This window comes from Babylonia areolata, chromosome 26 (assembly GCF_041734735.1).
Source record: "Babylonia areolata isolate BAREFJ2019XMU chromosome 26, ASM4173473v1, whole genome shotgun sequence".
Lineage (NCBI taxonomy): Eukaryota > Metazoa > Mollusca > Gastropoda > Neogastropoda > Buccinidae > Babylonia > Babylonia areolata.
In genome coordinates this window covers 10,288,772-10,313,054 of record NC_134901.1, presented here as the reverse complement: position 1 = coordinate 10,313,054, position 24,283 = coordinate 10,288,772, and the positions used below count along the sequence as shown (strand labels likewise).

The 24,283-nt window shown below is 40.8% G+C and overlaps 1 protein-coding gene across 3 annotated transcripts; it reads left to right on the top strand.

Moving 5' to 3' along the window:
- The first annotated feature begins 591 nt into the window (after positions 1-591).
- On the top strand, positions 592-22,354 carry LOC143300598 (centromere protein L-like). 3 transcript variants are annotated; one of them, XM_076614378.1, is made up of 12 exons: positions 592-817; positions 3,363-3,486; positions 4,916-5,002; positions 5,425-5,549; positions 7,329-7,413; positions 8,381-8,428; positions 10,325-10,488; positions 11,832-11,919; positions 13,147-13,261; positions 14,641-14,743; positions 18,526-18,585; positions 19,185-22,354. In XM_076614378.1, exons 2-12 carry the CDS (start codon positions 3,381-3,383, stop codon positions 19,269-19,271), a joined length of 1,068 nt encoding a protein of 355 aa, XP_076470493.1. In that variant the 5' UTR covers positions 592-817; positions 3,363-3,380; the 3' UTR covers positions 19,272-22,354. The 3 variants fall into 3 exon arrangements, with proteins under 3 accessions (XP_076470493.1, XP_076470492.1, XP_076470491.1); XM_076614377.1 differs by having other exon boundaries at positions 592-821; XM_076614376.1 differs by having other exon boundaries at positions 594-831.
- Positions 22,355-24,283: the final 1,929 nt, after the last annotated feature.

Sequence of the window (24,283 nt, the reverse complement as noted above, 5' to 3'; positions counted from 1 at the left end):
ACACACACAAAAAAGCCTAATTATATGCAAACTGCAGTTACTGTTTATATTTATATTTTTTGTATTCTCTAAACTTGGCACTTTGACCTCTTATTCTGACACAACAACAAGAGGAGTCATTATTTTCATTTTTTGTTCAAACAGGAACTTCTTTTGCTAAGCATGGAATTTTTATTTATTTTGCAAACGTGTTGGTGCAGATAGTAAAGAAGGGAAATTACTCTGTAATTAATGCTAGGGGACTTAATTTATCACAAGGGAGTCTTGAAGGCCTTGCCTCTCTTGTTTATCATGTGTTAATGTTTAAGACAAATGTGGGATAGGCTCTCATGGCCTGACCACAGAATTGTGTTTAAATCAGTGTCATGCATCTGTTGCTCTTCTCTATGGCAGACGTGGTGTAGCGCATATGGATGTCCGCGTGCTTCAAGACCTTGAAACTGAAACTAAAACATTTCTAAAATATTTTTGACCTGGGTTGCATTACGAGAACAATTACTGGACATACATTTTCTATGGTTTTAGCATCGCTTGGTTTGCTTAGCGTTTAGATTTTTTCTTCAGATTAATCCGCAGATTAATATAAGTTGGAAAAATTCTTAAAGCTAAGCAAACTTGCCGATGCTAAGGTCGCAACTCTACCTACGAAAAAGATTGTCCTCATATGGATGGTTTCCAGTTTGGCCAACTCCCACCGGAAGTGAGAAAATCAAACGCGAGCAATATGGCGGGTCGTCCAAATTAATGGGGATATATTGTGTTGTTTTTTTGCACTCGTTGCAGACTGTGCTTCATAGCAAGCTGTGGAAATATTGAGACAGGTATTCTTCAGTAAGTCTCGTTTCGTTGTGAGTTTGTATTTGATTAACTGAGTCTTGGCAAGCGTTTGAAGTCTGCGTTTGATACTCAATGTCCCACAGCAAACCACCAAAAATAATAATAAACAGAAACCAAGGTGGATGAATGCAAATACATTGAAACTTGTAAAAACAAACAAACAAACAAACGTAATGTATGCAATAAAGAAGTAAGGGAAGCAAAAAAAGAATTCGAAAAGAAACTGTCACATGAATGTAGACTGTAGAGATAACCCTAAAGCTTTCTGGAGATATGTACAATCAAAAACTAAAATGAAAACAGGAGTGAGTCCATTAGTAACTAAAGATGGAGACACAGCAGAAACAGACAGTGGAAAAGCGTATATTTTGAATTCATTATTTTCTAGTGTTTTTACAAAAGAAGATATAAGTACTGTACCTACTCTAAATGCAGCTTCAAAGTCAAATGGTATGATTTTGGATAGTGTATACATTTCGGTTGAAGTTAAAAAAGAAACTACAAACTCTGAATCTAAACAAAGCTTGTGGTCCTGATGTCATTCCATCAAAACTACTTAAAGAGCTGAGTGAAAAGATTGCAGTCCCCTTACACATACTCTTTAACAAATCAGTTGAGGAGAAGACTGTGCCCACAGACTGGAAAACAGCAATAGTTGTACCAATTTTCAAAAAAGGAACAAGAACAGACCCAGGGAATTACAGGCCAGTGAGCTCAACATGTATCTTATGTAAAATATTAGAATCATTCATAAGAGAGGCTATTGTTAGACACATGACTGATACTAAATTGTATGCTGAGTGCCAACATGGATTCTGCAAAAATAGGTTGTGTGTGACTCAACTTCTGGAAGTGATGGAGGACTTTACAAAAGAGATAGATAAGGGAGAAAACATAGATGTGTATACTTTTGACTTCAAAAAAGCATTTGACTCTGTACCACATGAAAGACTACTAAAGAAACTGGAATCTTATGGAATAACAGGAAACACACTTTGCTGGATAAGGGACTTTTTAACAAAAAGAACTCAAAGGGTTAGGATTGATAGTTCCTTCTCCGGTAAAGCTGATGTTATAAGTGGCATACCACAATGTAGTATATTAGGACCTATACTATGTAATTTATTTATAAATGATCTCCCTTGCCAGCTAAAGAGTATATAATGTAATTTTTTTGCAGATGACACAAAATTATACAACTCTCCAAAATTCTATCAGGACTTACAAAAAGATAATGGAACATTAGTAAAATGGTCAGACACATGGAATCTGTATTTTAATGCTAAAAAAATGTAAAGTACATCATATTGGAAAATTAAACCCAGAGAAAGAGTACATAATTAAAATGGAGACAAAGAAATAAAAGTATCAAAATGTGATGAGGAAAAAGACTTAAGTGTCACATTTGACAAAAATTTATCATTTGACAAACATGTAACAAATAGCATAAACAGAGCGAACATAATGATTGGAATAATAAAAAGAACATTTACATTTATAGATAATGTTACTTTTTTACAGTTATATAAAACATTAGTTAGACCTATCCTAGAATATGGAAACACTGTATGGTACCCGATGCAAATAAAGCAGTCACAAGCCATAGAACGGTTTCAAAGAAGTGCAACAAAGCTGATCTGTAGCATAATTAAAAGATTATTCATATCAAGAAAGATTAAAGTACTTTCAACTACCATCACTTAAAGCAAGAAGAGAAAGAGGGGACTTGATACAGACGTACAAAATATTTAATGGATTTGACGATGTAAACAAAGCATGCCTTTTTTGTACTCCAAAGGTAGACACTGCAAGAAACAGTACAGACAAAATATTTAAACGATATTCCAGAACAAATTTCAGAAAGTTTACATTTAGTAACAGAGTAACAAATTATTGGAACAAATTAACAAACAGTATTAAATGTGCACCTAGTAAATACTTTTAAGAACCTCATAATAGATAAACATGAGTTATTGACAAAAATGAAATACGACTTTGATGAATAAAATGACTGAGCTAGTCAACGACCTGACCAACAATAAAAAAGAGTAAAATCTGAAGGGGCATAAAAAGCCAAAAATGGCTAAGTTGTGTATAACAATGCCCCAAATCCTGATCCTGATCCTGATAAAGTGTTTGTGTGTGTGTGTGTGTGTGTGTGTGTGTGTGTGTGTGTGTGTGTGTGTGTATGAATAATGATTATCTGGCACTGTTGCAGTCTCTTTCAGCCTTTGTCAGTATGTCACTGTTAGTGTTACTGGTGAAGTACAAGTACTCAAGTAATGTGAGTCATTGTCTCACTCGTCACAATCTGTATTAGAGACATAGCATGAGAGAGAGAGAGAGAGAGAGAGAGAGAGAGAGAGAGAGAGAACATAGATTTACAATTACAGGGTCCATGCATTTATGTGTTGTCCTTCAGAATGTTCTGTTGTCCCGGACATTCATACGGGTGGGTACTTTGAACCTAGGATACTGTAACTTTTGTAAGGTAAGTACTGACTGTCCAGAACATGTTGATGTAGGTGGATGCTCACTATGCCATGGAGACACCAAAAACTACAGCCTCCACATCACTGGCCTTATCCTACACCAGTGCACGGCGAACCTGTCCATATGGGCGTACCCCTCGACAACGCAGAATTAGAGGTACAGTTGTTTTTTTTAAAAAAAAATTTTTTAATTTTTTTTTTTATAAGGTTCTTTTCTTTTCAATAAATATAAGAGAATCCATATTCAACATACTGAGAAAACATTTGTCTTGACCTTCATTGAAGTCGGCACCACTAATGATGACAGCAAACACTAAGATTATGGTGAATACAAATACAATGTACAAGCTGTATGGATTGACAGCTAACATCACCTATGCAGCGTTCACAATTATAGGCCTAGATGTAGATGCAGATGTATTGTTATCGTAACTTGCAAGACTGACTCATAGTTTCATCTGGAAAAAAAAAGTGATATTGCAAGGGTTTTTCAAATAGCATATATCCTCCCCTTCACTCTCAAGACCTTTACCTCCCTGACCCATCCACCTGGTCTTTTGCTCTTTTACTTTTGCTCAGTCATACTCATAGCCATACATTTACTTATCTAGCAAGACATGGTACATAGAGATTTATTCTTATAGCTTTCTGCACACCAGGTCAGCAGGTTACAATCTTAATCAGGTTCAGTAAACTTCAGGAGTCACTTGACCTTTTCACTTCACTATTTTGTGTCCATGTTAGATGCAGTTCACAAGCGGTTGAAAAAATTATGAGTCTCACTCTCAGACCAAAGACAGGGCAGGAAAAATTTGTACTGCCAGAATTATAGCAAAGCAGAATACAGTATGGAACAGTTGCCTGTTCACTCTTGTGGCAAAGTCTGCTCAGTGCATGCTTTTCCCCACCATCCCAACATATCGCTCACTCATGGCCTGATGTCAGGATTCTACAACATGTCTTGATGCATTTGTGGCATATTTTGGCCAAGTGGAAATGTATCTGCCTTGGAAGTGAGAGTATCTGAGGGCACAGGATCAAATCCTTTATTTGCCAGAATTTTCTTGATCTTCAAGATCTTGAGTGGTGGTTTGGACGCTAGTCTTTTGGATGTGATGATAAACTGAAGTCCCATGTGCAGCATGCAACCAGTGCACAAAAAACAAAACAAAACACATATGTACATACACACACACAAAAAAAACCAAAAAACCATGGCAACAAAAGGGTTATCCTTGACAAAACTCTGTAGGAAATTAACTTTGATCAGAAAACAAATACACCGGCAGGCTGAAAAAAAAAGGAGAAAAATAGTGATGTGCTTTCCCTGGGAGAACAGCCATAATTTCACACAGAAATCTGTTCTGACAAAAAAAAAAAAAAAAAAAAAAAAGAGTACACTACACTGCACTGCACTGCACGACACGACACTACACTACACCACAATGCAGTTCAATACAATATAATGCAATACCATACCACACAATACAATACACATTAGGAGGTGAGGAAATACCCAGGCAAAACAATAAATAGCATTTACAAAAAAATTATAAACGAATTCAACCCACATGTTGTTTGTGCAGATCCCAAGCCGGCTTCATCTTCCCCAACCACACCAGGCAGATTGAGAGTGAGACGCACTCCTGCTTCTCACAGTATTGGTAAACCAGGTGTGTAACACTGATATTATCATCAGTTATAGTTGTCTCTGTCAGTGTGGGGGTGGGTGTGTGTGATGTGGATGTCTCAGATCGTTACATCGTATTATTAGTTCAGGTGTAGTAGTCACAATGGAAAACATAGTATTCCATGTGAATTACATATCATTTTGTTATGGAATACATTTCCAAAGAAATACTTAAATCTTTCTTTTATGAGGAGCAGTGTGACCAGTCACCCACTAGCACTGTTACCAACACACACACACACACACACACACACACACACACACACACACACACACACACACACAGATACTGCCCAGTGTGGGATTCAGTCCTGTGCACATCAGATTCTCTGGCTTTCTAGGTGGACACATGACCACCAGGGCAACACTCCATGTTGTAGCGCTGCAGTGTGTGTGTTCCTTCAGGTGCTTTACCGGGGCTGACTGGCAAGACCTGGCAGGTGTTCTACCTGTCCCCCCTGTACAGGTTCTCCACCCACCCCCAGTCACTCAAACAGTATGGGCGGTCGCTTGCCACCTACGTTGTGCAGGTAGGGACTTGTAACTTGTTCTTCCCTGTAAAGGGCCCTGAGCTCTTAGAAGAGAAAGGGTGCACCACAAATGTACATTATTATTATCATTATTGCCATCATTATTCTTATTGTTACTATTATCATTATTATCACCATCATTATTTATACAACATTATTGTTGTTCTTATCTGATGTTTCTGCTTTGATAAATTATGTAATTTCTGGGAATGTATCTTTGTATAGATAATAATAATGATAATGATAATAATAATAATAATAATAATGGATACTTATATAGCACACTATCCAGAAATCTGCTCTAGGTGCTTTACAAAAATGCTTTTGTTAACATAAAAAATTACATCAATGTTACATACACACACCAAAATGTGACTACACACACACACACACACACACACACACACACACACACACACACTGCATACATCCATTTTAACATAGATCTGACCATTTAAGCAAATTATGTCCCTTCTGGGCCTCTCCACTTTTCCACTGATGATAGAATCTTTTGTGTCCCCAAATTCAGTGGAAAGAAACAACAGGAGAGATTTTAGTTCCTCAACTGTACAAACATGGAATTCACTGCCTCTTTTTTTTTTTTTTATTTTTTTTTTACATCTGTCATAATCCTTCACTCGCATCCTTTCAAACAAATCTAAAAACATCCCTTCTGAAGCAGTCTCTGAATAATGAAGGCACTCCATTCCATTTAGATATATATATATTTATTCATGGATCCACATCTATTTCTTTCATTTGTATTTATGTGTGCATGCTTGTGTATGTGTTCTTGTGTACTTCATGTCTGACTGACATGTTATTGAAAAGAGCTTTGAGAGGTTTGAAAGTGCTATTTATGTACTATGATGAAAATGATAATAATAATAATGATTATTATTAATATTGTGAAATTCTTATTCTCCTTCAAGTGGTCAATGCCAGGCTTACCGCATCGGACCATATCATGACTGAAAACATTTCTGTCAAAAATATCTGCAACTCCTGATCCCATAGAACCTGAAAAGAAAACAGCATGGAAGAGAAAAATGGGCACAAGTTCTGTGAAGACATGTTCATGCACATAACCTAGGACATGCCTTCGTATCTCCCAGCCTCATCAGAACATTGGTGATCAGAATGCAAGTCGATAGAAACAAAATTGTTTAATATTAATTTGTTTTGTTTTGAAAAAGACACTTTTTAAACCTTGAATGAGTGCACTAGCTCTGTGATGGTCTTACTGTTGTGTTTTGCAATTATTTTGTGCAGAAGGTGCGTCTTTGTGCATGTTTGTGTCTGTGTGCGAGGGGGTTGGTTTGGGAGGGAGAGACTAGAGAGCATGCGTCAGCCACCCTTGTTTTCTATGATTTTTAGGTGTTGAGTGGCTGCTGGTTGATGTCATTATAAAAACCCATGCACATACCAAATCTTTCTTAAGTTTCTGTTCCAAGCTAATGAAGTCTTCGGTTTCTGTGTGTCTTGGGCAAGTCAAGTCTGACGTAGCCCATCCTTCTTTAGATCGGATTTCCTTGTTGGGTTTACTCCCCACATGCGGCAGGTAGTACTGGGTAACATGGTTACCATTAACAGAGAAGAACCCCTGACCTGTGCAGAGACCCAGGCTTTGATGCACAACAGTCAGACCTGAAGGAATCTGGTGAACACATCTTCTGTGTGTCGCCCCAGTGACACTTCAGAGAGTTGAGGGAGTAGAACAGAAGAAAAGTCTTGAGTCTTAAGTGGTGTCTAGTTGTGTGTGGCTGACCTGTATTTCAGGAAGGAGACAGAGAGATTGCAGTGGACAATGCCAACAGCAAGCAGTGCGCATTCAGTGTCTACGAAGGGCTGCGAGTGGCTGCAGGTAGGACTGATTTGGGTTCATACAGGTTGTTAAAAAAAGAATTGAAGAATCAGAGACATAGTTGACACATTATAGACTGACCTGGGGGAATCTGGTGAACAGTTCTTCTGTGTGGCGCCCCAGTGACTTCACAGAGTTGAGGGAGAAGAAGAATAAGAATTGCGAAAAAATTACATGTCTTTGCTAAGTCCTTGAGAGTTTTTAAAAAATGACCCATGTTTTTTAACAGTTTTTAATTTTGGCCTCTGTATGTTACTGATAACTGTTTTTGTCAGTGATAAAGCACAGCTGTGAAATGTTTCTCTTGAATTTGAATTTAAAATCATAAGTATGATTATTTATGAAATCTGAATCCATTCAATATGGATTCCTAACTGAATTTTTGGCCTTTCATGTTTTGAAGGGTTTATTTTATTTTATTTTCTAAGTTTTTAAATTTTGCAATTAAACATCTGTAATAACCCTGTAAAGAATAATTCACTGGATAATCATCCATTCCTAGGAGATATTTCAGAACTTGAGAAACAGTGCAGTGATATTCTTTTTATTATTTGTAACATTTTGTTGGTATTGGGTTGTGGTGTCGGTACAGTTGCTCTGTAGAAGACAAAATGACAGAAGGGTTGTCAGGTGATTCAGAATGGGAAAGAAGTAGTGATTTGACTGAATGTTTCCTCACATACTTAGTCAAAACGTTTCACAAACAAAAGGTCACATTAATATTGTTTGGAATCAAGTGATTAAGTGTTTGATTGAAGATTCAGATGGTTGATTACCATTGTGATCAAAGTACACTGATTGTCACAGATGTGACTGATTAGTGGTGATGGTGGAATAAAACTGCTAATATTTTGATATTCCTTTTTGTTGTTTTTTGATACTTTCATGTTGTAAATTTTGATGTGGGGACAAAAGAAAATAAAAAAAAATTGTTCCTGTTTTTCCTGTTTGATTTGTGTGTGTTCAGGTGATCCTGAAGCCATTCAGATCTTGGTGACAAGTAAACCTGACAAAGGTTAGTCTTCAGCATTTTTGTCGTTGTTGTTGTTGTTTTGTTTTACTTCCTTCTGTCTCTCATTCCATTCTGTTCTGCTCATGGTGTGATCTGTATGTGTTAACCCCTTGACTGTTGACCCTTGCTGGAATGAGATTGGTGACGGGCGCAATAGCCGAGTGGTTAAAGCGTTGGACCGTCAATCTGAGGGTCCCGGGTTCGAATCACGGTGATGGCGCCTGGTGGGTAAAGGGTGGAGATTTTTACGATCTCCCAGGTCAACATATGTGCAGACCTGCTAGAGCCTGAACCCCCTTCGTGTGTATATGCAAGCAGAAGATCAAATACGCACGTTAAAGATCCTGTAATCCATGTCAGCATTCGGTGGGTTATGGAAACAAGAACATACCTGGCATGCACACCTCCGAAAAGGGAGTATGGCTGCCTACATGGCGGGGTAAAAACAGTCATACACGTAAAAGCCCACTCGTGTGCATACGAGTGAACGTGGGAGTTGCAGCCCACGAACGCAGAAGAAGAAGAAGAATGAGATTGGTGTGGCATAGGTTTGAGGTGCAGTCACTGCTTTCTGTGTACTGGAGGCCTGAATGAGTGTGTTGGGTTACACTGCTGGCCAGGCATCTGCTTAGCAGATGTGGTGTAGTGTATCTATATGGATCGATCAGAACGTAGTGACGTCCCCTTGAGGAACTGAACTGAACTGAACTGAACTGTGCACTTAACAATGGTGTCATTGATTTTGCTGAACAAAAGTTACGAGACCCCAAAATCAGATCAAAGATACTTAATAAATCCACCTGGAAATTAATTTGTGTAATCACAGGCCTGTCTTATTCCCCTACGAGGAAGAAGTCCTGGTAAAAGAAGGTCTGTCTTATTGTTATTATTATGTGCATTTACACCTAATCTTGAAATTAAGCCCTTGGCGTTTACAAATAGAACATACACGTAAATATCAAAAAGGAAAAATTGAACACAAGATACCAAACATAATTAAAAATTATTCATTCCTATTCCTCCCCCTACACACCCACACACAACACACACAAGTTTATGTGCATGCACACAATCATAAATCATAGATCATATCTCAGTGAGGTGACAACCCTTCACTGACAAGCATACTTGTAGCAGTGGTCAAGGGGTTAAGCTTATGTATTGTATTTGTATTTCTTTTTTTTTTATCACAACAGATTTCTCTGTGTGAAATTTGGGATGCTCTATCCAGGGAGAGCGTGTCACTATACTATAGTGCCATCCATTTTTTTGTATTTTTTCCTGCGTGCAGTTTTATTTGTTTTCCCTATCGAAGTGGATTTTTCTACAGAATATTGCTAGGAACAATCCTTTTGTTGCCGTGGGTTCTTTTACGTGCGCTAAGTGCATGCTGCACAAAGGATCTCGGTTGAGCCATAAAGCCTTTGCCTTATGTTTTTTTTTGTTTTTTTTTTAACAAGACTTGTGAAATAATGTTGAAATAGCTTCCATTCACCCACAGCACAGGCACTGCATTTGGGCATTTTGCTGAGCATTTTACATTCGAGAAACTTTGCAAACTCAGTTAATATTTCACTTTTGGGACTCAAACATAATGTCATTGTTGTTTGCGTTTTCAGTTTTAAATGTTTCATGTACAAGTTTTTCATACACACACACACACACACACACACACACACACACACACACACTTAGACATGCAGACCATATATAACACACACAACATAACACAACATATACACACATACCATTTATATGCAACATAAAACATACACACATACCATTTATATGCAACATAAAACACAGACACACACACACACACACACACACACACACACACACACACACACACACACACACACACACACACACACACACACGATGAATTCCTTGTGACAGGCAACAACAGCAATGGAGGGCGTGTACTGCTGACGGCAGTGCTGTGTGGGGTGGACCTGGAATCGAACCCCTGTGTGGGAATGAAGAAGCACTTCACCTACTACCCCCTGTTGCTGGTCAAGGCCAATGTGGCCCTCACTACCATCCTCAAGTCCTGGCTGGAGGTGCTGTTTCTTGCTGTGTGTCTTTCTTTCTGTCTGTCTGTCTTTCCTTCTTTCTTTCTTTCTGTCTGTCTTTCTCTCTTTCTCCTTCACTGCTATCCTCAAGTCCCACTGGAAGTGCTCTTTCTTTCTTTGAGTTAGAGGACCTATTGGCAAATGACCATGAAGGTCAGGGTGTTTGGGTCTACTTGACAACTGTGGAGTTGAGTTAGAGGACCTATTGGCAAATGACCATGAAGGTCAGGGTGTTTGGGTCTACTTGACAACTGTAGAGTTGAGTAGAGGACCTATTGGCAAATGGCCATGAAGGTCAAGGTGTTTGGGTCTACTTGACAACTGTAGAGTTGAGTTTAAGGACCTATTGGCAAATGACCATGAAGGTCGGGGTGTTTGGGTCTACTTGACAACTGTCGAGTTGAGTAGAGGACCTATTGGCAAATGGCCATGAAGGTCAGGGTGTTTGGGTCTACTTGACAACTGTAGAGTTGAGTAGAGGACCTATTGGCAAATGGCCATGAAGGTCAGGGTGTTTGGGTCTACTTGACAACTGTAGAGTTGAGTAGAGGACCTATTGGCAAATGGCCATGAAGGTCAGGGTGTTTGGGTCTACTTGACAACTGTAGAGTTGAGTTAGGGGACCTATTGGCAAATGGCTATGAAGGTCAGGGTGTTTGGGTCTACTTGACAACTGTAGAGTTGAGTAGAGGACCTGTTGGCAAATGGCCATGAAGGTCAGGGTGTTCAGGCCTTGGTTTGGTGAAGGTTGTGTTGTTTGAGGGATTGAGTCCTGGGCTGCCTGACAACGCTGAACTCTCCTGATACAACCCAGCATCAGCCAGGCTTGGAGATGCAGACACCTGCAGTGTTGGTCTTGAAGTTCAGCCGCACTCCTAAAGACACGCTTGTGAAGTGGATAACCTTCAACTGTGTGGTCCCAGTCTTCCTGTTTGAACCCATAGTCACTCTCAGCTCTGGTTGCGCTGGGCTGCTCTCTGGTTGCACTTGGAATGAGCTCCCTCCCTTGTTTTGTCAGATCTCTGTACCCAGTTCTTTCAAGTTTAGTCTCAAAACCTGCTTCTTTCCAAAATAGCCCAACCCCCTTCCCTGCCTCTTCCTGGTTTCTCTAGCTTTCTGTGTACATGTATTTAAAGTTTTGTCTTTTATCTGTTTGAATTAAAGTCATGCATGTGTGTGAATAGCTGATGTGTAAGTGCTTTGATTTGTCTCTGCACAAGATTCAGTGCTATTTGAATGCTTTTGTTGGTGTCATTGTTGTTTGTGGAGCTTGAGAAGCAGTTGAGTTGTCATGAGTGTAATGATTGTTTGGTTGTGTGGGTTTGTTTCAGATGCATTTTGACTGTCGCTTGTCTCCCCTGATCCTCACCTCCATGGACCTGGCCTGGACGGTGGCCATGTGGAGTGGAACAGTTTCAGGTTGAGTGTGTGTGTGTGTGTGTGTGTGTGTGTGTGTGTGTGTGTGTGTGTGTGTGTGTGTGTGTGTGTCAGTGTGTGTGTGTGTGTGTGTGTGTGTGTGTGTGTGTGTGTGTGTGTGTGTGTGTGTGTGTGATGGTGGCCATGTGGAGTGGAACAGTTTCAGGTTGAGTGTGTGTGTGTGTGTGTGTGTGTGTGTGTATTTTGAATTTTTTCTTTTTTGTCACAACAGATTTCTCTGTGTGAAATTCGGGCTGCTCTCCCCAGGGAGATCATGTCACTACACTGATAGCGCTACCCATTTAAAAAAAAATTTTTTCCTGCGTGCAGTTTTATTTGTTTCTTCTATCAAAGTGGATTTTTCTACAGAATTTTGCCAGGAGCAACCCTTTTGTTGCGCTAAATGCATGCTGTACACGGGACCTCTGTTTATTGTCTCATCCGAATGACTAGCGTCCAGACCACCACTCATGGTCTAGTGGAGGGGGAGAAAATATCGTGTTTATGCGGGTACTAAAGACAGTAACAAGGAGAAATGATTTTATTTCTTTTTTTGCCATTTTTTTGTCCACAGTCACCAATACATGTGACAGAACATGAAACACAAGTCCTTCCCCTCCTTGGCTTTTTTTTTTTTTTTTTTTTTTGCTGCCCCATCATCTGCACCGTTTCAGTGGCATTACTCCCACGCCGGTCATTTAGATTCCACCATACACGGCCACACCCGGGTTCGTCCATCGCAGTTCCAGCATCGGCAGTCCACAGGGAGCCATCGATGTTAGGTCGCCAGGAGGCCACACACCAGAGGAGACCCTGCACTGCTGCTGAGTCACTTCGGTGGTGTTCAGTGGTGCCTGTTCTGTTTTAACGTACTTAGAACACCACCTACTAAGCCCCCTACTAACGACAATAATGGCTTAGTCGCGGAGCCAGACTGAGTGAGCGTCCCTCCCAGAGTGGAGACCGCCACCACGCCCCTCAAACAACAGCCCCCCATGAATCTGCCGACACTGATGACACTGACAGGACTCACCCCAAGCATGGAAGTGGAGGGGTATCGAAACTGAGGTCACCACGTCCTTGGCATTTTTGTTGCTGCAGGCCTTATGAACAGTTGTAACACAAAGTTATTTACTACTTGTCATGTACCTAGCTATTTATTTATTCATTTTGATTAAAAACTTCTTTTTTTTTTTTTTTTGCTTACTGTTGAAATATTTTGGTTCCCAGAGGAGAGGAAGAACAAGTCTGTGGAGCTGCTGTACGCTGCACCGGAGGAGTGTGAGGGCCTGAGTCGTATCACCTACACCATTGACGCCATGGACTGTAAAGCTCTGTGGGACAGGTAGGGCTGTGTGCTCTTTGCTGACTGTGTTGTGTTGTTTGTGTGTGTGTGTGTGTGTGTGTGTTGTGTTGTGTTGTGTTGTGTGTGTGTTGTCTTGTGTTGTGTTGTGTTTGTGTGTGTGTGTGTGTTGTGTTGTCTTGTGTGTGTGTTGTCTTGTGTTTGTGTGTGTGTGTCTTGTCTTGTGTTGGTTTGTGTGTTGTGTTGTCTTGTGTTGGTTTGTGTGTTTGTGTGTGTGTGTGTGTTGCATTGTGTTGTTTGTATTGTGTTGTGTGTGTTGTATTGTGTTTGTGTGTGTTGTGTTGTGTGTGTTGTCTTGTGTGTGTATTGTCTGTGTTTGTATGTGTGTGTGTTGTGTGTGTGTGTGTGTGTGTTGTCGGTTGTGTGTTGTGTTGTGTTGTGTTGTTTGTGTTGTGTTTGTGTTTTTGTGTTGTGTTGTCTTGTGTGCGTATATGTGTGTGTGTTGTGTGTGTGTGTTGTGTTGTGTTGGTTTGTGTGTTGTGTTGGTGTGTGTGTGTGTGTTGTGTTGTGTTGTGTTGTGTGTGTGCGTTGTGTTGGTTTTTGTGTGTGTGTGTGTGTGTGTGTGTGTGTGTGTGTGTGTGTGTGTGTGTGCAGGGATGGAATTTGCTTATTATGTTGTCAAAGCATTCATGACTAGCAGCACATTGTTATAAGGATAGTATTGGTGGGTATATTCAACATAATAGCATGTCACAAGTATAGTAATAATAATGTTTACATGCATAATTGCATGTCACAAGTATAGTAATAATAATGTTTACATGGTGGCTTTTCCAGAAATACTGCTCAAAGCGCTTTACATGTCATTTCCCCACCCTCCTCCCACCTCCCCCTCATATTCCCCACCCCATGCACACACACACAGAAACAGGTGCCAGAATACGCTGGTTCACCTCCATTGAACAAGCACCAACACACCTACGGTGTCCTCCAGAAGACACATCCCTGCAACGTGCTCTCATGCAAGCACTACATATGACTGCACAGACACTTGCAAGCACCCTGCCATACACAAATCATGAACAGCTTCCCCACAATATAACATGCATCATTTGGAACCAGATCATGCCAACACGATGTCTGGAGAATTACTGTTGTTGGGGAAGGTGCGTTTTCAAACCAGGCTTGAAAGAATTTAGCATGGAAGTATAATGGATCAAACAGACAAAAAGTTATAACACAAACTTTGTGCGTATATGTGTATATGTGTAGTGGTTTTGCATTGCTGTATGCATTCGTTTGATGAGCATGGGAACCAACACCATTCACTCATTTGTCGTTGTTTTTTAAGAAAATAATTCAAAACAAGTGCTCATGAACTGGCTGAAGTGGAAGTGAAGTTATTGTCACCTTGTGCCCAGCATTCGATCAGCAGACAGTGAGGAGTTCACAGGGGAGGAGGTGGGGGCCTTTGTCAAGAGCCTGGAAGAGCACTTCTATGAATGCTTCAGAGTTAAACTCTGGGTGAGTCCCCTCTGTGTATTTTTCACGTTGGTATATTTCAGCCTGTTTCTTGTTTACTCTGGGTGAGTGCCCTCTGTGTATCTTTCACTTTGGTATATTTCAACCTGTTTGTATGTGTATTTCTCTTTTTTTGTCACTGCGGATTTCTCTGTGTGAAATTCGGGTTGCTCTCCCCAGGGAGAGTGCGTCTCTACACTGCGAGTGCCACCCATTTTTTTGTATTTTTTCCTGCGTGCAATTTTATTTGTTTTTCCTATCGAAGTGGATTTTTCTACAGCATTTTGCCAGGAACAATCCTTTTGTTGTGATGGGTTCTTTTACGTGCGCTAAGTTCATGCTGCACATGGGACCTCGGTTTATTGTCTCATCCGAATGACTAGCGTCCAGACCACCGCTCAAGGTCTAGTGGAGGGGGAGAAAATATCGGTGGCTCAGCTGTGATTCAAACCAGCGTGCTCAGATTCTCTCGCTTCCTAGGCGGACGAGTTACCTCTAGGCCATCACTCCACATCTTATTTCTTTACTTTGTTTGCTTCATTTTGTGTTCATGTTTTACACGACCCTGGTGCAGGCTCTCAGGGCCGGACCAGTGCAAAGGGTTTATGCCGAGGTCAGGCATCTGCTGCTGCCTTTTAAAAAAAAATTTCCACATATCTGTAAAATTTCCTACAGCAGATGTGGTGTAGAGTGTGTGGATCTGTCCACACAGTTTGCCACCTCCTTGAAACTGAAGCTGAGGTGGAAGTGCTTCAGAGTTCAACTCGGAGTGAGTGGGGTTGGAATGGAAAGGAGAAAGAAAAGAACATTGTTACTGTTTTTGTTTCAGTCATATTTCTGAAGCTTGCCACTGCTGTCAGAGTAGCAGTTTTTTGTAATGCATGAATGATTTATCAGTACTGCCATAGAACTCCGTACTTTATCCCAATTATTCAACAGAGAGAAACGCAGCGGGAGGGCTTTTAGCTCTTCAGGTGTACAAACCTGGAATTATCTGCCTTTTTCTATCTGTCACAGTCCCTCACTCATGTCTTGTAGAAACATTCCTTTTCAAGCAGTGTCTGTATGAACAAGGCACTCCATTCCATAACTGTATTCTATAGATCCACATCTATTTCTTCCATGGGTGTGTCTGTGTCTGTGTCTGTGTGTGCTTTGTGTTTGACTAACGTGCTATCATAAAGGACTTCGAGGTGCTTTGTGTCTGACTAACATGCTATCATGAAGGGGTTTGAGGTGCTTTGTGTCTAACGTGCTATCATAAAGGGTTTTGAGGTGCTTTGTGTCTGACTAACATGCTATCATAAAGGGTTTTGAGGTGCTTTGTGTCTGACTAACATGCTATCATAAAGGGTTTTGAGGTGCTTTGTGTCTGACTAACATGCTATCATGAAGGGGTTTGAGGTGCTTTGTGTCTGACTGACGTGCTATCATGAAGGGGTTTGAAGTGCTTTGTGTCTAACATGCTATCATAAAGGGTTTTGAGGTGCTTTGTGTCTGACTAACGTGCTATCATAAAGGATTTTGAGGTGCTTTGTGTCTGACTAACATGCTATCATAAAGGGTTTTGAGGTGCTTTGTGTCTGACTAACATGCTATCATAAAGGGGTTTGAGGTGCTTTGTGTCTGACTAACATGCTATCATAAAGGGGTTTGAGGTGCTTTGTGTCTGACTAACGTGCTATCATAAAGGGGTTTGAGGTGCCTTGAACATTGTATTGGAAAACCTGTATTTGTTTGTAGTTTACCTGCAAAAATTTATTTTAACATTCAGTTTATTGTGTTGGAAAACCTGTATTTGTTTAACTGTATTTGTTTGTAGTTCACCTGCGAAAATCTATGCTAACATGAGTTTAGGTGCATTAATTATTTACTAATTTCTACATTAGATGGTTTTGGGTTTGTGATTTTGAGTATTGACTAACGTGTTCAGTTAGTGTGATGTTTGTGTTCTGGATAAAGCTATTTGAAATAGTTTTGTGTGCTTTTGTCTTACTGTGAAATAAAATGTTTTTGAAGGTTGCTTTGCTGTATTTACTAACATGTCTATATGAAGTTTGATGTTTGTTCTGATAACTGTATATGTTTTTGATGTTCATTTTGTTTGTGTACATGCTATCTGAGGGTGTTTGAGGTGCTTTGTGTTCTATGACTGTGATCATAAAGGGTGTTTGTGGTGTTGTGCTGTAACATGCTGATGTGGGTTGAGTGTTTGTGTCTGATGACATGATCGAAAGGGTTTGTAGGTGCTTTGTGCTGACTACATGTTCATAAACTGTGTGAGATGAACTGTTTGTGTTAGATAGCATTAGTCTTGATGTGTCTGTTGTTCTGACTTAACGGAATGGAATGTTTGAGGTGTTGTGGATTAGTCTGAATGCTGTCATGAGTCTTTGAGGAGATGCTGTTGTGACTTAGTGCATCATAAGGACTTGAGTGTCTTTGTTCTGACTGTGACAGAAAGGATTTTTGTTAGTGTGCTTTGTGCTGATCGTGCTCAAGGGTTTGACGTGCAGTTGAACTGTTTGGTTAGATGATATTGATGTGTGTAGTTATACTGACAGAAATTGATTGTTTAGTTTAGTGGTTGGCTGATTGTTTCAGTGTTTTGTTGTAGTACTGCAAATTGATTGATTAGTTTATGTGACATTAGTCTATTTCAATTTCTACTGTGATAAGATGGAATGTTTGTGTTACTGTGCATGTAGTTATGCATGTTCAGTTTTGATGAGTGTGCGAAGTGGAAAGTTGTGTTAGTGACATTATTTTGTGTATGTTCATTGTTGATGACTGTGACAAATAAACTTTTTGACAGTATTGTCTATGTGTAGTTTTTGACTGTGACGGAAGATGGAACTGTTTGTGTTAGTGGCATTAGTGCTGATGTGTCAGTGTTGATGACTGTGACGGAAGATGGAACTTGTTTGTGTTAGTGGCATTAGTGCTGATGTGTCAGTGTTTCTGACTGTGACAGAAGATGGAACTGTTTGTGTTAGTGGCATTAGTGCTGATGTGTCAGTGTTTATGACTGATGGAAGATGGAACTGTTTGTGTTAGTGGCATTAGTGCTGATGTGTCAGTGTTTATGACTGATGGAAGATGGAACTGTTTGTGTTAGTGGCATTAGTGCTGAGGTGTCAGTGTTTATGACTGTGAGAGAAGATGGAACTGTTTGTGTTAGTGGCATTAGTGCTGATGTGTCAGTGTTTATGACTGTGAGAGAAGATGGAACTGTTTGTGTTAGTGGCATTAGTGCTGATGTGTCAGTGTTTACGACTGACGGAAGATGGAACTGTTTGTGTTAGTGGCATTAGTGCTGATGTGTCTGTGCTTATGACTGTGACAGAAGATGGAACTGTTTGTGTTAGTGGCATTAGTGCTGATGTGTCAGTGTTTATGACTGATGGAAGATTGAACTGTTTGTGTTAGTGGCATTAGTGCTGATGTGTCAGTGCTTATGACTGTGACAGAAGATGGAACTGTTTGTGTTAGTGGCATTAGTGCTGATGTGTCAGTGCTTATGACTGTGACAGAAGATGGAACTGTTTGTGTTAGTGGCATTAGTGCTGATGTGTCAGTGCTTATGACTGTGACGGAAGATGGAACTGTTTGTGTTAGTGGCATTAGTGCTGACGTGTCAGTGTTTCTGACTGTGACGGAAGATGGAACTGTTTGTGTTAGTGGCATTAGTGCTGATGTGTCAGTGTTTATGACTGTGACAGAAGATGGAACTGTTTGTGTTAGTGGCATTAGTGCTGATGTGTCAGTGTTTCTGACTGTGACAGAAGATGGAACTGGTGCGGGTGGGAACGGCTGTGGCCTACCTTGGTGAAGGGAGACTGAAGGTGAGTCGTCTTCCCGGCACTGCGCCTGTCTCTCTGTCTGCCTTTCTCTTCTTCACCTCATTGGTTTGTCGTCTGTTAATTGTAAGGTAATTGAGACACGTATGCAGTCATTATATTTCAGCTCAGACATTCACACACTGAGTGTGGAGAGTTGGTGAGGGACTTGACTGGGGAATAAAGAAACAGGGAGATAGCTGGGTTGTGGGGTGTTGGGTGGAGGAGTTTTTAGTCATGTTGTTTGTTTTAATCAGTCGCCAGTTACAGAATGGTGCATGACAATAGCAGTGGATATTACAGATTGCTGGGAACTATACAAAACACATTGAATACTGCTGTGTCTTGTGCTCAAACCTGTCCCTCTGTTCTTATATTGCATTGTGAAAATTGGAGAGTCAGACTCAATGAATGGTGTACTGGAATACTGCTGGAACAATCACAGATAACATCTGTCGAACAGTTTATAGAAAATATTCCAAGCGTTTAGTCATAATCTATAGATAATCTGTAGAAAATATTGCAAGCGTTTAGTCTTACTTTATAGATGATGATATCTATATCTTTTTATGGATGGATTGATTTTGGATGGATTGATTTTTCAGATATTTTCGGCGGATGCAGCTTGGCAAGTGTTGCGGTTGATGTCAGAGTTGGCTTTGGAACAGTTTCAGTTGTTGGCAACGATATGATGACTGCCTCACAGTGCACACACTCACTGTTAGCTACAATATGATGACTGCCTCACAGTGTACATACACTGTTAGCTACAATGTGATGACTGCCTCACAGTGCACACACACTGTTAGCTACAATATGATGACTGCCTCACAGTGAACACACACTGTTAGCTACAATATGATGACTGCCTCACAGTACACACACACTGTTAGCTACAATATGATGACTGCCTCACAGTGCACACACTGTTAGCTACATTATGATGACTGCCTCACAGTGCCACACACTGTTAGCTACAAAATGATCACTGCCTCACAGTACACACACACTGTTAGCTACAATATGATGACTGCCTCACAGTGCACACACTGTTAGCTACATTATGATCACTGCCTCACAGTGCACACACACTGTTAGCTACAATATGATGACTGCCTCACAGTACACACACACTGTTAGCTACATTATGTTTGGTGTCATATACTGTACCATGTCAAACTGATGCAAACTAGGCCTATTGGTTTGCTCTGCTTGGCCAAATTTCGCGCGGCTAACAGTGAAAAGATGGGCCCACCCGCTCTCAGCCAATCAAACGCCTCTAAAAACTATAAGCGCTTAATCATTCCTTTGGCCAAGGCTCTCCACGCCATCTTGTCAGGTTTACGCTCTGTCTCGTCTTACGCTTTTTTCGGCTGTTCAGCGTATCCTTTTGGCCTTATTTTGTTGCATGCGGCTTGTGTTTATTGTATGCTTACATTCTGTGTACTCGATTCGACTCGGCACCCTCGATTCGTTCGATTTTTTCTGCCTCTAAGTCGATCCTGTCTTTCCTTTCTCTGTTGGGGGTCGGATTTTCGCTGGGTGCCTAAGCGCGGGTTCCATGCCTCGTGTGCCATACCACGAAGGCAGGGGATCATGATGCTGGGATTGACATTATGATCACTGCCTCACAGTGCACACACTGTTAGCTACAATATGATCACTACCTCACAGTGCACACACTGTTAGCTACAATATGATCACTACCTCACAGTGCACACACACACACACTGCTAGCTACAATATGATGACTTCCTCACAGTGCACACACTGTTAGCTACAATATGATGACTGCCTCACAGTGCACACTGCTAGCTACAATATGATGACTTCCTCACAGTGCACACACTGTTAGCTACGATATGATGACTGCCTCACAGTGCACACACACTCACTGTTAGCTACAATATGATGACTGCCTCACAGTGCAAACACACACACTGTTAGCTACGATATGATGACTGCCTCACAGTGCACACACTGTTAGTTACAATATGATGACTGCCTCACAGCACACACTGTTAGCTACAATATGATGACTGCCTCACAGCACACACTGTTAGCTACAATATGATGACTGCCTCACAGCACACACTGTTAGCTACAATATGATGACTGCCTCACAGCACACACTGTTAGCTACAATATGATGACTGCCTCACAGTGCACACTGTTAGCTACAATATGATGACTGCCTCACAGTACACACTGTTAGCTACAATATGATGACTGCCTCACAGTGCACACACTGTTAGCTACAATATGATGACTGCCTCACAGTGCACTCACTGTTAGCTACAATATGATGACTGCCTCACAGTGCACACACTCACTGTTAGCTACAATATGATGACTGCCTCACAGTACACACTGTTAGCTACGATATGATGACTGCCTCACAGTACACACACACTTGCTGTTAGCTACAATATGATGACTGCCTCACAGTGCACACACACTTGCTGTTAGCTACAATATGATGACTGCCTCACAGTGCACACACTGTTAGCTACATTATGATGACAGCCTCACAGTGCACACACACACACTGTTAGCTACAATATGATGACAGCCTCACAGTGCACACACTCACTGTTAGCTACAATATGATGGCTGCCTCACAGTGCACACACTCCTGTTAGCTACAATATGATGAAAGCCCAAATTTCACACAGAGTGATACAATACAATACAACGCAACACAACACAACACAGTTCAGTTCAGTTAGTTCAGTTCAGTACAATATCAGGCCCTCAGCTGGTGCATTCTGTATTTGGCAATGTTCCATTCGTTCCTTTTTTATTTTATTTTATTTTTATTAAAAAAAATTTTTTTTTTTTGGTTCCCCCTCAGTGTGACAGTTTTGCAGTTTGCCTGTTTGTTTTTGTATTTTAATTTTCTGATGGATAAACTTTTCAGTTTGTCAGTTCATTTTACATTGTGAGCCTCTTTTTCTCTTATTTTTATATTTCTCCCCTGAACAAAAAAAAAGTACAAGATAGACTGATGCCAGGAGTGTAGTCTTTTTTCTTTCTCTCTCTCTCTCTTTTTTTTTTTCAGGAAAAATTTATCGGATATGTTGATTTGCTGTTTCAAGTTTGTGAAGTTTTGGTCTGGAACTGACAGTGTCAGACCAGAGTTTGCAAAAATGTAACGAGAACAAGATATCAGAAAAATAAGGTTATGGTTCCTTTCTTTCTTTGTTAATTTTTTTGTTTGTTTGTTTTTTGGGTTTTTTTTTGAGTGAGCTGTAAATTGGATCTGACTAGAACCCCAGTTTCACTTGCTTGTCAAGCTTTTAGATTCTTGAAAAACAAAATGGTTTTGATGCTTTTATATTGAAAATTTTATTGCCAAAAAATAGTGATTTTATAAGATGTTTTTATGCTGTATTGTAAAAAAATAAAAAAGGAAAGGAAAGGAAAAAGTTGAATTTGAAATTCATTGACAAAAAATTGTTCCATGTATTGATTTACAGATGCTTTGAAATAGATTTTGGTGGTTATTTTTTTAAGTGCGTGTATTCTGGATGTATGTGGGCGTGCGTGTGTGCGCGCGCGTTTGTGTGTGTGTGTGTGTGCGTGTGTGTGTGTGTGCGCGTGCACATCTGAAGGACTGTGCATTTGAAAATGAGAAAGTTTCAGTGTTTTATCTGCTTCTTGTAAAAATGAGAATGTACATAAATTGTTGATGCTTCTTTTGTTTGTTCATGCTCATATATATGTTGGATGAATTGATGCTTCATGTACTGTCACATTGTTTGGTCAATAAAGGAGTTCTTCTATGTAATCTGTGTAGTCTTTTTCAAACTTCAAAACGGTAACGATAATAATAAAACATTTTCATACAGCGCGTAGTCTTGCAAATACAACTCAATGCACTGTACACACTCCACTAACAGAAACACCACACACACTGTCAAAACCAGCCATCTACACACACACACATCCTGTAAAATAGCATGTGTGTCTGTGTGTATGGCTGTTTGTGCTGAGTGTGTAGTGGAAGAACAGGAGTTCTGTTTCACATCCGTGAAATAGCTAAAGGAAGCTGTCGTGGCGAAGTGGTTAGCATCTCAGACATACGGCTGGGAGGACGTGGGTTCGATTCTCAGCAGAGGTGGGCTTTTTTGGCTCGTGGCAAGCTCCTTCTCAGAGTTAGTGTGCTATGGCTTTAACTCACTCAGTGCGGCCAGTCCTCTCTTCTCCTCTACACAGGTCCCTCGGATGTCCAGTGGGTGTCTGAATAACCCAACCTTTAGCTTCCGTCGTCAGAATTGTGGTATTGTTTGTCAAGATTCACTTCTTCAGTATAAGAGCCTTCTGCTTGCTATATTTTGATGATGGTAATTGGGGTGAAACACGGTTAACGTCATCTCTTTCGCTGTTCATATGGAGAGAGTTAATGGGAAGATGCATCTTTGGGTGTGTTGTTCAAATTTCCTGACCAACTCTGCAAGTGTCTGTATCTCTTGAGCCTGGTTAACGTCGGGATATCATTATCAAAGGAAGCAGAGAGTACAGTCTTGTCACATAGTCCTAAACCTAACTGGATCTCCACAGCAACATCATTATCACCATCCTCCTCGATCGATAAAAAGAAAAAAAAAAAAGTCCCAAAATCTGTGGCTTCTCATGCCCTGCTCTCATAGTGTCCTCAGTTTCAACCCCCCCCACCCCCACCCCCACCCACACACTTACCTGCTTAGGATGAGTCCTGTCAATGTCTGGTGTCTGCAGATTCATGGGTGGGTGTGGGGGGTGGGGACGTAGTGGCCTCCGGCTCCACTCTTGTCACGCTCTATAAGAGAGCGGACTAGAAACCCCCACCCAGCCCAGCACTAACACCCAGACAACACAAACACAGACTACAACAATTCAGGGTTCACATGCATTTGTTTAATCACACACATAACTTGCCCACAAACAATCACAACCCCAGCTGCAACAACACTTAAATAACAGAATGGATAAATAATAACACACGAAAAAAAACCCACACAAAAAAAACAGCTTTAAGATATGGAAACAAGCACAACGTTGATGATGAAGTGACGAAGTAGTGACGATGACGACGAACAGTAAGTTACGACGACGTAGAACAGTGACGACAGACGCGAAGAACAGTGACGACGACGACGAACAGTAAGTTACGACGACGTAGAACAGTGACGACAGACGCGAAGAACAGCGACGACGAACACGAACAGTGACGACGAAGACGAACAGACGAACACCCAGACAGCTGAGCGCCAGGCCAGAGAACGCTGGCGACGGAAGCCAGCGGCAGGCGGCAGCAGCCAACGGAGGCCTGGACTAAGGAAGCCAAAGGCAGGCAGAGGGGTTCCCGGAGACAATGGAGGGTCAGTGGAAGGGTGGGGAAGTCAGTGGATGAGCACGAAATGGGAACGCTGAAAACACTGTATATATCCTATTATCCACTGGTAGGATTCACTTTTGGACAAACCCAATTAAACAACCAAAATGTACCTAGCCCAGAATTCGTAAAGAAAACAAATCTTACAAAATTTCAGTTTAACCCCTCCCTGATCAACACATGGGCTACAGAATAGTTCCAATTTTACTCAGCTGCGCTATTTCGGAAGTTTAAAAGGCTGACAACAACCACACCCAAGAGCAAGGACTGTAACGGAAAAGGATAAGGGGGTAGTTTGGAATATTCTAGCTTATGTATCATATATAA

What these genes read in the sequence shown, in the direction of transcription:
- LOC143300598 (XM_076614378.1), top strand. Translation starts at nt 3,381, where the DNA reads ATGGAGACACCAAAAACTACAGCCTCCACATCACTGGCCTTATCCTAC. An exon ending in GTGGAGTGGAACAGTTTCAG is followed by an intron (nt 11,920 to 13,146) that starts GTTGAGTGTGTG and finishes TTTGGTTCCCAG; the next exon opens with AGGAGAGGAAGAACAAGTCT. An exon ending in TGTAAAGCTCTGTGGGACAG is followed by an intron (nt 13,262 to 14,640) that starts GTAGGGCTGTGT and finishes CCTTGTGCCCAG; the next exon opens with CATTCGATCAGCAGACAGTG.